General features: G+C 39.8%; 2 protein-coding genes across 4 annotated transcripts; one reads left to right on the top strand and one right to left on the bottom strand.

Moving 5' to 3' along the window:
- Positions 1-1380: 1380 nt before the first annotated feature.
- On the top strand, positions 1381-12285 carry LOC117989839 (myogenesis-regulating glycosidase-like). Of its 2 annotated transcripts, none has more exons than XM_069504138.1 (9): positions 1381-1507; positions 2922-3041; positions 3924-4136; positions 5428-6088; positions 7176-7368; positions 7694-7803; positions 9286-9544; positions 10868-11024; positions 11491-12285. In XM_069504138.1, exons 1-9 carry the CDS (start codon positions 1483-1485, stop codon positions 11763-11765), a joined length of 2013 nt encoding a protein of 670 aa, XP_069360239.1. In that variant the 5' UTR covers positions 1381-1482; the 3' UTR covers positions 11766-12285. The 2 variants fall into 2 exon arrangements, with proteins under 2 accessions (XP_069360239.1, XP_034833124.1); XM_034977233.2 differs by having other exon boundaries at positions 1412-1498.
- Positions 12286-12520: 235 nt separating this feature from the next.
- Positions 12521-16564, bottom strand: LOC138403488 (myosin heavy chain, clone 203-like). 2 transcript variants are annotated; one of them, XM_069504201.1, is made up of 6 exons: positions 16063-16564; positions 15852-15911; positions 14508-14651; positions 13550-13669; positions 13093-13215; positions 12521-12885 (listed from the first exon to the last, which is right to left on the bottom strand). In XM_069504201.1, the coding sequence occupies exons 1-6, from the start codon at positions 16510-16512 to the stop codon at positions 12781-12783; spliced, it is 1002 nt and encodes a 333-aa protein (XP_069360302.1). In that variant the 5' UTR covers positions 16513-16564; the 3' UTR covers positions 12521-12780. The 2 variants fall into 2 exon arrangements, with proteins under 2 accessions (XP_069360302.1, XP_069360303.1); XM_069504202.1 differs by lacking the exon at positions 13093-13215.
- Position 16565: the final 1 nt, after the last annotated feature.

Genomic DNA, 16565 nt, shown 5'->3' with positions numbered 1-16565 from the left:
TATACTTAGCAATTTTTTTTTAAATGCTCAAGGTTTCACGATATTAGGCAATTAAGTAAGTAAATGTTTAAAAGGCAGATATGCAGTTTGGTTATCAGTAATCACAAGTGTTTTGTACCCTGAAGTCGCTACCTACTTGAGAAGGTTCGCAACTCGCAAGTCACCGATAACTTCAAGTTGCAATTATTATGACTTTACATAAACACATTAAACTATTGTTTACGTTACATACAAAACCATTGTCATGTCCTTATGGTGCATGCACATTGATTGGATAAAAACAATACTGATTTTGATGTACCTATTTGAAGACAGGGTGAAGGCTGAGATTTAGCTCTATTTTGACTTTGGACCAATGTATAGCGATTAGCGAGATACATAGGTACTCGTCTACAACAGGGTATTTTACCTTTTTTTAGTGTTCCGTAGTAAACAAGGAGCCCTTATTGTTTCGCCATGTCCGTCCGTCTGTCCGTCCGTCCGTCCGTCCTCAGTTGATCTCAGAGACTATTAGTGCTAGAAATCTGTTATTTGGCATGGGTATAAATATTAATCACGCCGACGCCAAGTGGTGAAATAAAATTGTGATAAATATTTTTTTTAGGGTACCTAGCTCCCCTACATGTAAAGTGGGGATGAATTTTTTTTTTTTCGTCTACCCGATAGTGTGGGGTATCGTTGAATAGGTCTTTTAAAAATACTGTGAGTGTGGGAACATCATTTCTCAATTTCTGGATCCGTTTGTAAAATATGATGTTTTAAAGTGCAAATTTTTATTAGAGTCAAGTGTCCCCTCATCTATCAGCCAAATGGTAGTATATAGGAACGTGAAAAAATTCACAGCAATAGTATATACTAGCTTATGCTCGCGACTTCGTCCGCGTGGACTACAGAAAATTCAAACTCCTATTTCACCCCCTTAGGGATTAAATTTTCAAAAATCCTTTCTTAGCGGATGCCTACGTCATAATAGCTATCTGCATGCCAAATTTCAGCCCGATCCGTCCAGTAGTTTGAGCTGTGCGTTGATAGATCAGTCAGTCAGTCAGTCAGTCAGTCAGTCACGTTTTCCTTTTATATATTTATAAGATAATCAATTTTAAAGGAAAACTATCATGGTTAAGTAGGGTTCACAGGTTAAGGAGTTATATCTGTTTTTCGAGGTTAATTGTGACTACGGAACCCTACAGTGCGCGTTGCCCGCCACGCACTTGGCCGGTTTCAATAAAGTGATAAACTACGTTCGTACCTACTCGCCGTGGGCTTACTCAAAAAACAAAAGGTTTCCCAAGGGATTTCCCGGAATAACTAAACAACAGTCAATGGGAAAAGTTCCTCAATTCACCAAGCACCTTCTTCAAGCATTTATCTATAATTTGAGTAGGCATAGGTACATGATTAACACGTAGATAATGATGTTTTAGTATTAAGTATGTGCAGTCTTAATAATCTAGGAGCACAGTTGCCTGCCCTCAGATCACGATGTTGCGCACAGTTGGTGAGTATGGTGACTTTGTTACTTTGTTGGAAAGCGGTCATCAAAAAAGTGCTTTTGAAAAAATGGATGTTACTCAAATTGTCATTACCTATCTAAGTACTTAAAGATAGAGCGAGTGAAAACTAAAACTAAAAATATTTTTCTTATAGAGACAGAGCCAGCGCGTGCCAGACCCTCGTTATTTTATAAAAACTGAATTTTTTCTGAGTACTGTCCCCAACACATGGGACAGTAGTTACAGATAACAGGTAATAAAACTGCTGTAAAATATCTTACGTCAAGTATAAAGTGTAATTTTTTATATTTTACTAGCTTATGCTCGCGACGTCGTCCGCGTGGACTACATAAATTTCAAACCCCTATTTCACCCCCTTAGGGGTTGAATTTTTAAAAATCCTTTCTTAGCGGATGCCTACGTCCTAATAGCTATCTGCATGCCAAATTTCAGCCCGATCTGTCCAGTAGTTTGAGCTGTGCGTTGATAGATCAGTCAGTCAGTCAGTCATTCAGTCAGTCAGTCAGTCAGTCAGTCAGTCACCTTTACCTTTTATATATTTAGATTCGGAATAGTATTAAAAATTACGTCATGCATTGCCAGACATTTAGTTTCGTGGCAGCCCCCTGGCAGACGCCCTAAAAGTTTAAAATTTTAAGGGTGATTGCTATTCTGAAGAAAATATAAAAAAATTACACTTTATTACTTTCGCATAAGATTTTTTTCACCTTTATTACCTGTTATGGATGATCTGATCGTTCCTCCCTGCATTGGGGACGGACAATACGCAGAGAAATTTTCAGCTTTTATAAAACAACGAAAGTCTGGCACGCGCTGGCTCTTAGTCCATTATGATTTCAAATAATATCAATTTTTCTACGTAGGTACCTATGTTCTGTACGTATTACCTAGTACGTAACGTCGGGTACGTAACGTACGTTTAAAAATGCCGGCGATTGGCAGACTTCGCACACGTTTGAGAACATTATGGAGAACTTTCAAGGATGCAGGATTCCTCACAATGGTTTTTCTTCACCGTTAACAAAGCAAGTGATATTTAATTGCATACAACGCATATAACTCTGTAAAGTTAGAGGTGCGTGATCGAGATCGAAGTCGAACCCCCGACCTCCGGAATAGGAGGCGGACGTCTTAACCACTAGGCTATCACGGGTCTAACATTCTTTCAACTTATTTAAAAAACTAGCTTATGCTCGCCACTTCGTCCGCGTGGACTACATAAATTTCAAACCCCCTATTTCACCCCATCAGGGGTTGAATTTTCAAAAATCCTTTCTTAACGGTTGCCTACGTCATAATAGCTATCTGCATGCCAAATTTCAGCCCGATCCGTCCAGTAGTTTGTGCTGGGCGTTGATAGATCAGTCAGTCAGTCAGTCAGTCACCTTTTCTTTTTATATTTATCAGTGTTTGCGTCGCTCGCCGCGTGCGCGCTGGCCGTCAGCTTGAACGTGGTCAGCCAATCCGACCTCACCGTGCACCTGCAGGACCATACCAACGGAGGGCTTGACGTCATAGTGCAGAGAAGTGAGTACAACCAAGCAAAGTAAACCTAACATTGAATTCAATTAATTTACCTTACCTGTAGTAAGGCATAAAAATCGGTGAGGGTTTCGTACCCGGTATCTACTACAATCGACAGTTTGACAGACAAAAATCCCAGACTTCAAAATCAAAATCAAATATTTTATTCGAAGTAAGTACATACGGAGTACCTACACTTTTTGAATGTCATTACAAAAGTAAAATCACAAAAATAAAATAAAAATAGTATTTAAAATCAGTTTACAATAATAATAATAAAGACAAATTCATTATGATACCCCACTCTATACTATACTATACTAAGAATACTATACCAATACCTATAGTATACTTATAGTAAATCTTACTTTGAAAGTTGAAAATAGCAATATTTGTTCATGACCACAATTTTTTTTTTGTGTGATATAACCACAAATTCACGGTTTTCAGATTTTTCCCCTAATGTCTGCTATAAGACCTACCTACTTGCCAAACATGATTCTAGGTCAACGGGAAGTACCCTGTAGGTTTCTTGACAGACCGACAGACAGACAGACAAGCAGACAACAAAATGAACCTATAAGGGTTCCGTTTTTTCTTTTGAGGTACGGAACCCTGATGACAAAAGTAAAGTAACTACACGATCACGACCCCCCTTTGGCAGCGCGTATGGGTACTCTTTCAAATAGCATATGGCGAAAAATAAGGTTATTATGTCTTCAATTTGATTGAATGATTTTCAAAATCTAATGACGAGAGTATACAAGAGAGAAATAAAACTAATGTACACACAAACAGATTTCTGTAAGTTGGGTATTCGTGGATTTGAAACTTCGAAAGCACTACATAAAAGTGTGTTTTAATGAAAACTTTTCTGTTCTATAGAAAATTCATCAAACACTCTCATGTGGATAGGCCGTAACGCCGGCGCGGCCACCGCGGCTAGCTCAGGCAACGGCGAAGTAGTTGTCAACTTCGCCAGCAACCAGTCCGTGCGCATCAGCAGCCGACAGATACTGGAGCCGAGGAAAGGACACGTTATCAGCATCGAGTGGACAGCACCAGTGTCAGGACGTCTTGTGGACTGTCTGAACTTAGGTAAGTGTACAAAGAGACATGAGATAGGGCAAGTGTACAAAGAGGCAAGAAATAAACAACATAATATGGGTGAGACAGAAAGAGCATCAAAGGTACTCGTAGAAACTGCATCAAGCACGCTCGCTCAGGCGACAACATGAGATAGGGCAAGTTTACAAAGAGGCATGAGATAGGGCAAGTGTTCAAAGCAGCATGAGATAGGGCAAGTTTGTAAAGCGGCATGAGATAGGGCAAGTGTACAAAGAGGTAAGAAATAAACAACATAATATGGGTGAGACAGAAAAAGCATCAAAGGTACTCAGGCGACAACGAAGTAGTTATCAACTTCGCCAACAACGTCGTCTGAACTTAGGTAAGTGTGTAAGACATGAGAGGCAAGTACGACAGACTAAGACCGAAATGGCATCAAGGTATTCGTTTAAATATTTCCTACTTATCTTAGTAGGTAATGATGATTGGAGCCTGTTCGTTTCCCCTGTGCATGGAACCCTTAAAATGGAAAGGGGGGATGATCCTAAAATGTGAAGGGGACATGAAGGGGGCATTTATGAATAAGAACTAGTCGTACGTTTTGTCAACGAGTCTGCAGCCCCCGCCTCAGGGCGTTTGAACTTAGGTAACTTTCAAAATTTCATGATTAGAGCAATACCGAGGAGTAGTGAGTGGAGAATGGCGTCCTTAGGTGACCGGACAGCTCGTGTAGCCAACATATCTTCCAAGCCCCTCACTGTACTAAAAATATATGAAAAACGACAATCGGTAGGTATGGGTAAGTTACCAAAGCTACGTGACGTACATCGTGTAACTTCAGGAATTCTTCTACTAACCATAATAATTGAAGTTGTTCAAGTATCTATCTACAATCTACATACTCAATAGAGGTGCTTCAAATCTTATCTGATTCTGATGAGCAGCTACGCTGATCAATTCAAGCAGCCAGTTAATCTATATATATAAAATAATTCAAAGTCCTGACTGACTGACTGACTTGTATTATATCAACGCACAGCCTAAGCCGCTGGTCCTAGAAATATGAAATTTGGATGGTGTGTTCTTTGTAAAAATTGGGCCTGGGTAAATAGGGGATGAAAGTTTGCAATGAAAGTCCGTCATTTTTCAAGTTATTTCCACGAAAATTGATGTTTGGGTTTTCCGTTACAAAAGAAAAAATAAGTAGGTACTTATTTCAGGATTTTCGATAATTCTACTCCCACGCCGATTTTCTAAATTCCACCCGAGCGAAGCCGGGGATGGGTCAGCTAGTAAATTAATATATTTAAATATTTTTTAGGATCCATTCCTTGGTACGGAGGCCCGCAGCAAAAGCGTCAGTTATGGCCCATTGATCAACTCGTCCTCCCGGAGTACTCTTACGTCACCAAGGAAGCCGACAACTGTGGTATCGCTGAGCCCTACTGGCTGGGTTCCCAAGGAATCTACTTGTTCCTTGACAAGAAAGTCCCCTTATTCGTCGACCAGAATGTGATACAACAGAACACCACATGCTTCGTTGCCGAGGTCAAAGCGCCCTATTCAACCAAGAGGAATCGTTTAGAAATGTCCTACGTCATAGGGATTTTCGACAACGTCAGAGAGGCTCATGAACACGCCGTTGCCACCGTTCTGGGCAAACCCACCGGGTATCCCGACGAAAAAATGCTCAAATCTCCCATTTGGTCCACATGGGCCCGCTACAAATCTGCAGTAAACCATGACGTGGTATTAGCATTCGCTGATGAAATCAACAGATACAATTTCACGAACAGTCAATTCGAAATTGACGATCTTTGGGAGATTTGCTATGGTTCGTTGACGGTAGATGTTGCTCGCTTTCCGAATATGTCGAATACCGTTAGCGCTTTGAAAGCGAAAGGGTTTAGAGTGACTATTTGGATGCATCCTTTCATGAATAAGAATTGTGAGCCTTGGTACACAGATGCTTTAAATGACGGGTAAGTTTTGAGATATTTTAAATTGAGTAAACATGTAGGTAAATATCTCGAAATTCAGGATCAATGATTTCTTGAAGTACCCTTCATAGGAAGCACGTCCTATTTATTATAACCTATTTCCTATTTCTAAGATTATCGGAATCTTTCACCAAGATGGTTAATTAAAAAAATTACAATTTGCCAGCTTTTAAAAAAGTATCATTTACTTAAATGCCCTAAGTGGAGTAGGTAGTTTTTTTGGAATTAGTTTTATTGTTTCAATGATAAGCAGAAAATTACCAAAAAAAAACTTAAAAATACCACAACTTGGATACCAGTAGTTTCCGCTTCCTGGTTGACTGAGATCAATATTGGTTCCTAATAATTCCTAGAATAAACACCTCTTTTATAGGTCACGCCGCACATTTTGCAATTTAAAATATCAAATCAACCATATTTCAGGTCATTTAAAAAAAAACTTAAAAAAAACTTTTTATGACTATACAAATCTTGCCCGCGTGGAATGGTGCCAAGAATACTGACTGCATTTCCGCGCTGGACAGCCAGGCTGATCCTTTGCGCAAAACATGAGCCAGCCCTTTTGTCACCAGGATGAGGCTATTAATCGCGGTGAAATGTCTCGTAATGTATTTGATTCTCATTTTATCTCTTCTGGTTTTTGTTTGACGCACAGTGTTTATTTTTATTATTTTATTTTATTCAGATACAAGTTAGCCCTTGACTGCAATCTCACCTGGTGGTAAGTGACGATGCTGTCTAAGATGAAAGCGGGCTAACCTGGAAGGGGTATGGCAGTTTTTAATAAGCCCATGCCCCTTTGGTTTCTACACGGCATCGTACCGGAACGCTAAATCGCTTGGCGGCACGGCTTTGCCGGTAGGGTGGTAACTAGCCACGGCCGAAGTCTCCCACCAGACCAGACTAGAAATTTAGAAATTATAAAATTCCAAATACCTGCCAGGAATCGAACCCAGGACCTCCCGCTAATAAGACCACAGCGCTTGCCACTGCGCCAGGAAGGTCGTCAAGTTTATACTCATAGAGATGAAAATGTCATTGAAGGTACAGTATTGGCGACTTCTTTCAGCTACCTGGTCGTTTCGGAAGACGGTTCAGAGGAGACAAGCTGGTGGAATGACAACGGCACCACAGCAGCCTACGTGGACTACACCAAGCCCGAAGCTCGCAAGTGGTACAGCGACAGAGTGCAGATGCTGCATGATCAATATGGCATCGATAGCTTCAAGTTCGATGGCGGAGAATCCAGCTGGTCTCCTCAGGTAATATTTCTATTTTATTAGGAAACCAACAGCTTATACTATCTATTATAATCTTAAAATTAAGTAACTACAAGCTAATAATAGGTATTCACAATTAGATAATAGTAGATTATTCAACACGGGGTAATGTCTTACGTCACGGGCGTCGGGATAAATCCCAAACGTAACGAGGGATAAGATAAGTGAGAGAAAATTGCAACTACCGGGACAATGTAACAAATCTTATTATCATATTTTAACTAGTTGTGAAGACAATTGGATTGGTTGCATTTTCCCGGTAGTTGTAATTGCCTCGCTGGACTAAGTATATTTTGGTTTTGTTCAGATCCCTGTACTGCAAAGTGACATCGACGGACAGCCCTCGGCTATAACAACAGAATACGTAAAGAGCGTCGCGCAGTTCGGTTCCATGGTCGAAGTACGCTCTGGATACAGGTAGGTTTTTTTTAAAATTTATAGACTGACTAGCTGATGCCCGCGACATCGTCCGCGTGGAATTAAGTTTTTAAAAATCCCATGAGAACTCTTTAACTTTCTGGGATAAAAATTAGCCTATGTCACTCTCCAGGTACGCAAAAAATCACGTCAATCCGTTGCACCGTTGCGACGTGATTGAAGGACAAACCAACAAATCAACAACTAACAAACCAACAAACAAACACACGTTCGCATTTATACAAGGGTACTGGTACCACCACTCTGATGGCAAGTGATGATGCAGCCTAAAACGGAGCACGCTTGCCTAGAAGATGCCTATTCACTCTTGACTTGAAGGTACCCATATTATAATTGGAGGTACAATCTACAAATTACTTTTTAAATTCCAAAGCTAATAACTTCTTATTGGAAATCTTCTTCTCTTTGGTCTCTCCAATAAGAATTATTAGAGACAAAATCGGCAGAACGGGACAGAACGGGAGAGGATCATGTTGTAAGCAGGGAACTTGAAGGAAGAAGCCTGTTAAACGGTTAGGTATTGCTGGTTGGACGAAGCGAGGAAACACATGCAACTACAAGCATTTAAAAAAGCCGATTGCCATGCAGCGTCGTGGGACGTGGGAGTGTCGGAGCCAAGATCCTCTTAGCGTCTCTGAGCCAGTCAAATAAATTATCATTATCACTATTATCATCAACCCATCTCCAGCTCACTACTGAACACGAGTCTCCTCTCGGAACGAGTAGGGTTTGCTTTAATGGTGGTCTGCAAAATGTGACAGTCTGCCAGTCTAGAGCCTCAATAGCTCAACGGTTAAAGGAGCGGACTGAAAACCGAAAGGTCGCCGGTTCAAATCCCATCCGTTGCACTATTGTCGTACCTACTTCTACCACAAGCTTAACGCTTAGTTGGAGAGGAAAGGGGAATATTAGTCATGATGAATATGGTTGATATTCTTTGTAAAAAAAAAAACTGCTCTCAGTCAGTGTGGTGAGGTATGTCCTAAGCCCTTCTCGTGCTAAGAGAAGACTCACAATGTGAGCTGGCAATGGGTTGAGATGATGATGATTAATCTTTACTTATGGCAGAATATTAATTGTTATACCAGCGGGCGATGGAGAGAGCTATGCTTGGAGTTTCTCTACGTGATCAAATCCGAAATGAGGAGATCCGTAGGAGAACTAGAGTAACCAACGTAGCTCAACGGGTTGCGAAGCTGAAGTGGCAATGGGCAGGGCACATAGCTCGTAAAACCTATAGACGTTGGGGTCCCAAGGTGCTGGAATGGTGACCTCGCACCGGAAGACGCAGCGTTGGAAGACCCTCACTAGGTGGACGGACGACATCAGACGAGTCGCAGGGAGCCGCTGGATTCAGGCGGCGCAAGACCGTGGCGTGTGGAACTCCCTACAAGAGACCTATGTCCAGCAGTGGACATCTATCGCTTGATGATGGTGAAACCAAAATATTTCTTCTTCCAGAACGCAAAACCTCCCAATCTTCGTGCGTATGATCGACAAGGATTCATACTTCACGTTCGAGAACGGCCTCCCGACCCTCATCACGACCCTCCTGCAGATGAATCTTAACGGATACACACTGGTCTTGCCGGACATGATCGGTGGTAACGGATACAACAACACAACACCTTCGAAGGAGCTGTTCATCCGGTGGCTGCAAGCTAACGTGTTTATGCCGAGCATGCAGTTCTCTTATGTGCCTTGGGATTACGATAATGAGGTTGGTATCATCATCATCATGATCGAGAAAGACAGCCTTAGGGTGCGTTTTCACTAACGCGCTGCTGGGCGGAATGGAACGTAGCGGACCGTAAATTGGCCAATTGGGTATTTTACTACTTTTGAATTTGATAAATATTATTAATAAATAAATAAATAATTTATTAATTATATTTATCAAATTCAAAAGTAGTAAAATTTGATCGCATTCTGATTGGAATTTGGTATTTTCCTACTTTTGAATTTTATAAATATTATTACTTTATTATAAACTAGGATGAAAACAATGACGTACCTACCCTGAAAAAAATATTAAAATCCAACAAAGATTTCAGCGTTGGGGCATCTGGTACCTCAGATATTTGCTCTAGAGGTTTGTGTCTGAGGGGCCCGACGTCTCAACACAAGCTGAGTGGCCTACCTGTTCGAGGTGTTGCACTGCTGTACAGGACGATATTGCCTACACCATGTACCTACCACCTATATACCTCGAATAAACATTATTCTATTCTATTCTATTCTATTTACAAAGTTACAGGCATTTTAATTTTGCAGTGGGAGGGTCTCCTATCCCTTTCTCGCAAAACGAAAATTTGTATGAAACCGCACGAAGCTACTATGGCATTAGTCAAAACGACGTCATAATTCTATATTGCTATTTCTGTCTAATCAGAAATATTTAAATGCTTATAACTTTTTTATTAGTTGATGGATTTAATTAGTTTTTTCAGTTTACGTCATTATTTTTATCCTAGTTTATAATAAAGTAATAAAAAAATTAGAGTCAAATACCCAATTACAGTGCTCGAAATCTACACTCCGCATCACTGGAAACTGTGTAGGTAAGTGGAGCAGAGCGGAGCTGTGCGAAATTACAAATAAAATATATGAACACGAAGCCCCGAGCCGGACAGAACGGAGTCGAGCAGGCTGTGGTGCCGAGCGGAGGGCAAGAAGCGGAGGGTAGCGGGACGGTGCGGCGCGGTGGATAGGGTAGACAAAGACTGGTCGGAACACGGCTCAATGCAGCTCCAGTCTGCTCAGCTAAGCTTAATAGAAACACTTGCTACCTTTCATTGCTCTTCTACACTCTACTCCATCCAGCTCCGCATCAGTGGAGACGCACCCTTAGGCCCGCTTTCCACCGAAACGCAGCGGACAGGAGAAGCTCAGACGACCAATCAGCTTTTTAAAAGATGTGATAATTTATTCACGTCATCTATTAAGAATGTGATTGGTCGACTGAACACATCCGCTCCGGTTAGTTGGAAACCGGGCCTTATGCAGATCGTTTGCATGCCCCAAACATTTGTCGTTTGTACAGACGGTGCTGATCAGTCGAGAGTTAGTGGCGCTCCATGAACGCTACACGCCAGACATCATCAAGGCATGCCAACGCTCCGTGGCAGAGGGCGCGCCAGTCAACGCGCCAGTGTGGTGGATAGCGCCCAACGACACCACTGCGCACGCTATATGGGATGGTAATATGTGTTTGTTGTGTTCACAAAAAAAATCATGAACATATTTTGACTACAGCGCCATCTATATGTGATTTGATAAATTAATTTTAATCTATTAAATCATATATAGATGGCGCTGTTGTCATTATTGCAGTGTTGAACATAAAAATGTTAAAATATTTTGTATGATAGTACAGAACCGAGTTTGACTCGCACTTGGCTGCTTTTTAACATAAAAATATAATATTTCTGCGGGAAAATATTTTTAGCAACATTTTAGTTTTAAGTTAACAATAGGCTGAGATAGGTACTTTTCATAAAACAGTCTTTCTGCCGTACCTACTCAGAGTCGCTTAATCGTTACTTAAGTTTAGTTAAAACGAGACAGAGCTATATCTCTCACATAAATCTGTCTCGTTTTAACTCAATCTTAAGTAACGATTAGCGACTCTGAGTACGGCAGCAAGACCCTAAGTACTATTTTCAGAATTCCTTCTGGGCGAGGACATTTTAGCAGCACCTGTAGTCACCCAGGGCGCGACAACACGTGACATCTACATTCCTATCGGCAGATGGTTGGAACAAGGGAACACCTCTTCAGTCCACGAAGGACCTATTTGGATCAGAAACTACCCAGCTCCTCTAAACGTGCTACCTTACTTCATCCGAGATCATAGGGTTATTGTGAATTCCGCAAGTACTTCTTGCGTTGCTATTCTCCTGGTACTTTTAGGGTTGGTAATTAATATTTATTTCTATTAAATTCCATGTTAATAAAAAATTGTTTTTTTTAATAGAGATAGAGAGCAAACGAGCAGGTCACCTGGTGTTAAGTGATTACCGCCGCCCATGAACATTTGCAGTACCAGAGGAACTGCCATGCGTTGCCGGCCTTTCAAGAATTTGTTGGTCCGCCCCATAGATAACAGAATTCACTTATCTATCGTCCGCCCCTTGGATAACCCCATGTTGTAATTTGCGTGGAAAGTAGGATCTGGCTCAACGATGAAATTGTGAACATAAATCGATTTTTCCACTTGGGTGAATTTTACGTCAACCCATCGCTGGCCCACTACTGAGCACGGATCCTGGTTTTGGCCATAATCCACGCTGCACGCTGGTCAAGCGCGGATTGGCTGACTTCACATACCTTTGAAAACAAACAACATGCATGCAGGTTTCATCACGATATTTTCCTTTGCTTTGCAAGTGATAATTAATTGATTTTCTAAAACGCACATAACTCCGAAAAGTTAGTTTATGAAATAAAACTTTATGACGATTACGTATATTTATTTATCAAACGTACTTATTAGAATTAATAATTAGATATGAATAATTATGAACTAATTAACTAGAAAATAAAATGAACAGTTTACTTATATAATTTTTTTTTAAATTCACAAACAAAAATGAAACTTAAATATTAAATTAAAATAAAATTATAACTAACAAAAATGCAAATCAACTAACAGACACAAACTTACATATTATATTAGAAATTTTAAAAACCAGCTTCACTTAACTTATCCACAAAATAAAAAATATTAATTTTGGTTTCTACGCGTAGCTATAGATAGGTATGTTGAAGTATTTTTTATATTTTATATTTTTTTATTTAAGTTTGAGAAAAATGAAATAAAAAATAATTGTATCTATATTAAGTGTAATAACAATTAGGCTAATTAGGCTATTTTTATTATTTAATAATAAGTTAAGCTAAGTTGGATAACTAATCCAACTTAGACACTATTGTTTCTTGTTTGCAGCACACTTTTTAGCGTTTTTTGTAGGGCTTACGGGCGGTTTTAAAGAAACGCCTTTCCTTGGTCTTTTTTTCGGGCGCCGCCACCGCCGCCGTCGAAGCCGCCGCCGCCGCCGCCTAAAACAATGGCATTATCATCATCATCATGAGCAACCCATCGAACGCTCACTACAGAGCACGGGTCTCCTCTCGAAACGCGAAAGGTTTGCTTTAATGTTGAAGATGTTACCACAAATTCACGATTTTCGGATTTTTCCCTTACGCGTGCTATAAGACCTACCTACCTGCCCTTTTGAGGTACGGAACCCTATAAAAGGTACATACCGCAGGTTCACCGAGCACCAGCTGGTCTGGCCGCGGCTGTATAGTCGGGCGAGACTGGCGAGGCAACCACTCCTCCTCTGAAGACTTCGTATAGATTGCAAAATGCCGCTGGTTTGACTGAGACTGCAAACATAAATAGGGATGATGATTGCAAGCTAAATCAAATCAAATTGTTGGGTATTTTCCTACTTTTGAATTTGATAAATATTTTTACTTTATAAACTAGGATAAAAATAATGACGTAGGTACGCTGAAAAAAATATTAAAATCCAACAAAGATTTACAAAGTTACAGGCATTTTAATTTAGAATATTTAATTTAGGATCTTCTATACCTACTTTTCTCGCAAAACGAAAATTTGTATGAAACCGCACGAAGCTACTATGGCATTAGTAGGTGTGACGTCAAAATTCTATATCGCTATTTTGAGGTACGGAACCCTAAAAAAGGTACATACGGCGGGTTCGCCGAGCACCAGCGGGTCTGGCCGCGGCCGTTTCGTTGAGCGAGACGCCCGAGGCAACCACTCGTCCGAAGAATCCGCAAATATTGCAAAACGTTGCTGGTCTGACTGAGACTGCAAACATAAATAGAATAAAAAGACTGATGATTGCAAGTCAAAGCATTGACTTATATATTACTTCGTATCGACAGGGCTATTGAACAAACAAAATGGCACCGACTCATTGGTCCTAAAATGTTTATTTAGCACCAATGCAACCTCAGTGATGTCTGGATTTCAAACCGGTCATTCATTAGTATCTAAGAGGTTGATTTATTTGGTTCCAAAACCGTGAAAAATTTTGTTCGCTTGACCATGCAAATCAGCGAAATTTTAGCCAACGCCAAAACGCTTGCTTAGTAATAGAGACAGAGCCAGTGCGTACCAGGACCTTCGTTATTTTATAAAAGCTGAGTTTATCTGCGTATTGTCCCCAACACTGAGAGGAACGTTTGTTTGGATAATGGTGGCTTTGGGAGATAACAGGTAATAAAGGTGTAAAAAAATTCACGTCAGAGTATATAATCTAATTTTTTTTCTCAAAAAATACGTCCACGTGGACTACACAAATTTCAAAACCCTATTTTAACCCCTTAGAGATTTCATTTTCAAAAATTCTTTCTCATCGGATGTCTACGTCATTATAGCTATTTGCATGTCAAATTTCAGCCCGACCCGTCCAGTAGTTTGAGCTGTGCGTTGATAGATCAGTCAGTCAGTCAGCTTTTCCTTATACTTATATACACGGAAGATATAGAAGGATAAGATAAGTTTTTTTTATTCAAGTAAAGTTTAGTGCTTTTGAATCGTCAACTAGTTTAATTTACCACTGGTTCGGAATGCCGTTCCAACCGAGAAGAACCAGCAAGCAGAAGATTCTTGTGCTTCCCGCATAGTGCAAAGGCGGCCTTACCGTAAGCTGCATCACGGCGTTGTCATCTAGCTCGGCCTGCATGCGCGGTTCTGCGGGACGGGTTTTGGAGGCCTCCTTTACGATATTTTCTATCTTTCTCTCCAAGCCGTCGATGATTTCTTTAAGTTTACGTTTTTCTTTCTCCTATTAATCCATACTTATGTGTTATGTACAGACCGTTCATTATAATCTGTCATTTCTCGTCATGTTGGCACCATTGCAGCTCAAACAATAATAAACCCTAAATTCTAAGGAATAAAGCAAACAAAGCAATGGTGCCAACATGACGGGAATGGACAAGTGATAGTAAACGGGCGTATACTCAAGAAATATAGGACGAGTGACGACGAGTTGCGAAAGATCATATCGTTTGTTTGCGCTATTTAAGCAACATTAGGTAGATGAGTGAGTCCTAAAAGACCTTTTGTTACTCCGTGCCTCAGAGAACACAAAGTCATCAGTCCTGGTATAAGAAAGTAAGAAAGTATGTTCTACAGTCTTTTTAGACGTAGCGCAAGCTTTCGATAAAGTGAGGCACGAAGGGCTCATCTATAAACTCAGAAATATGATAACAAAGTCACTTGTTAGCATATTTCTGAGTCATATTCTTGAATCATACACCTCAAATAGATGGTTTAGAGTTCGTCAAGAACTCAAGGAAATTAAAGCTGGGGTACCACAAGGAAGTGTCTTAGGTCCGGTCCTGTACTTATTATACACCTGTGATATTCCAGTACTAGAAAATAACACTATTGCAACGTTCGCTGATGATATTGCCATAATAGAAATTGGAGAAAGTCACGAAGAAGCAGTAGAAAAAGTTCAAGCTGCCATAAAGAAAGTCAACGAATGGACTATAACGTGGCGAATTAAGCTAAACAAGTCAAAATCGATGCATATAGATTTTACCAATAAGCTACCAAAATATCACCCAATTTATCTTAATCGGCAACTTATTCCCTACGTAAATACAGCGAAGTACTTGGGTACACTGATAATAATTACTGTTAAAATTAGGCTACGATTCGAAATGAGGGAATCAACCGCATTACTATTTCAAGAAAAGTCATATCATTATAAGATTAATGGAAAAGGGTCGCGACCCTCAGAAATGTGATGCAGTGTATCTTTCCATGGCTCAAGCCTCAACCGATAAATCGATCTTGATTTAATTTGGCAAAGAGATAGCTTGCACCCTGAAGATGTACGATGGTGTCACGTCTCTGCCTGTAACAAATCCTATAGTTCTAAATTCTAATAAATCGATGTCCATTACTTAATATGTACGAATTCGGGATTAGTTATATTATTTTAAATAAGTAATATTTATTAAAGTTTACGTACGAATTCATTTCTTTTGCTTAAAAAGTTTCCTAGTTCTCGAGAGAGTTCTTCATCCTTGGTCTAAACAAGAACAAAAAATGTGAGGTAAGTTACAATAAAAAATATTTAAAATTCATCAGTTTCACTGGACATGATTTTTAATTAAGTGCAGTTTTCAATGCCATTATTATAAAGGGTAAATTGAGGCTAGTTCAAAGTAAGTGAAAATTACCCTAATGCCAGATTCTAATCGAGACACCTTTTCTTTAAGATTTTTTTCATTTTCCTTTGCGGTATCCATTTGAACATCAAAATACTCTTTCATTGTCTCCATGGTGGTATTTAGTTTAGTATGCTCTGCTTTTATTTCTTCTATAGACGCTGTTTTATTTATAAGTTCTGTTTCTAGTTTGCAACGTTCTTCTTTCTCCGTTCGAATTGTAGATGCTTTCAATTCTAACTCCATTTTCATTTCTTCTATGGATACGGCTTTATTTTGTAAATCTGTTTCCAGTTTGGAGCGTTCTTCGTTTTCCTTAAGAATTGTAGCTGTTTTCAATTCTAGCTCCTTTGTCATTTCTTCTATGGATACGGCTTTATTTTGTAAATCTGTTTCTAGTTTGGAGCGTTCTTCGCTTTCTTTAAGAATTGTAGCTGTTTTCAATTCTAGCTCCTTTGTCATTTCTTCTATAGATACGACTTTACTTTGTAGTTCGGTTTCTAGTTTGCCGCGTT

Source organism: Maniola hyperantus, chromosome 17 (genome assembly GCF_902806685.2).
Source record: "Maniola hyperantus chromosome 17, iAphHyp1.2, whole genome shotgun sequence".
Classification (NCBI taxonomy): domain Eukaryota; kingdom Metazoa; phylum Arthropoda; class Insecta; order Lepidoptera; family Nymphalidae; genus Maniola; species Maniola hyperantus.
Note: the sequence above shows the minus strand (reverse complement) of the source record. Positions and strands in the feature narration are given on the sequence as shown.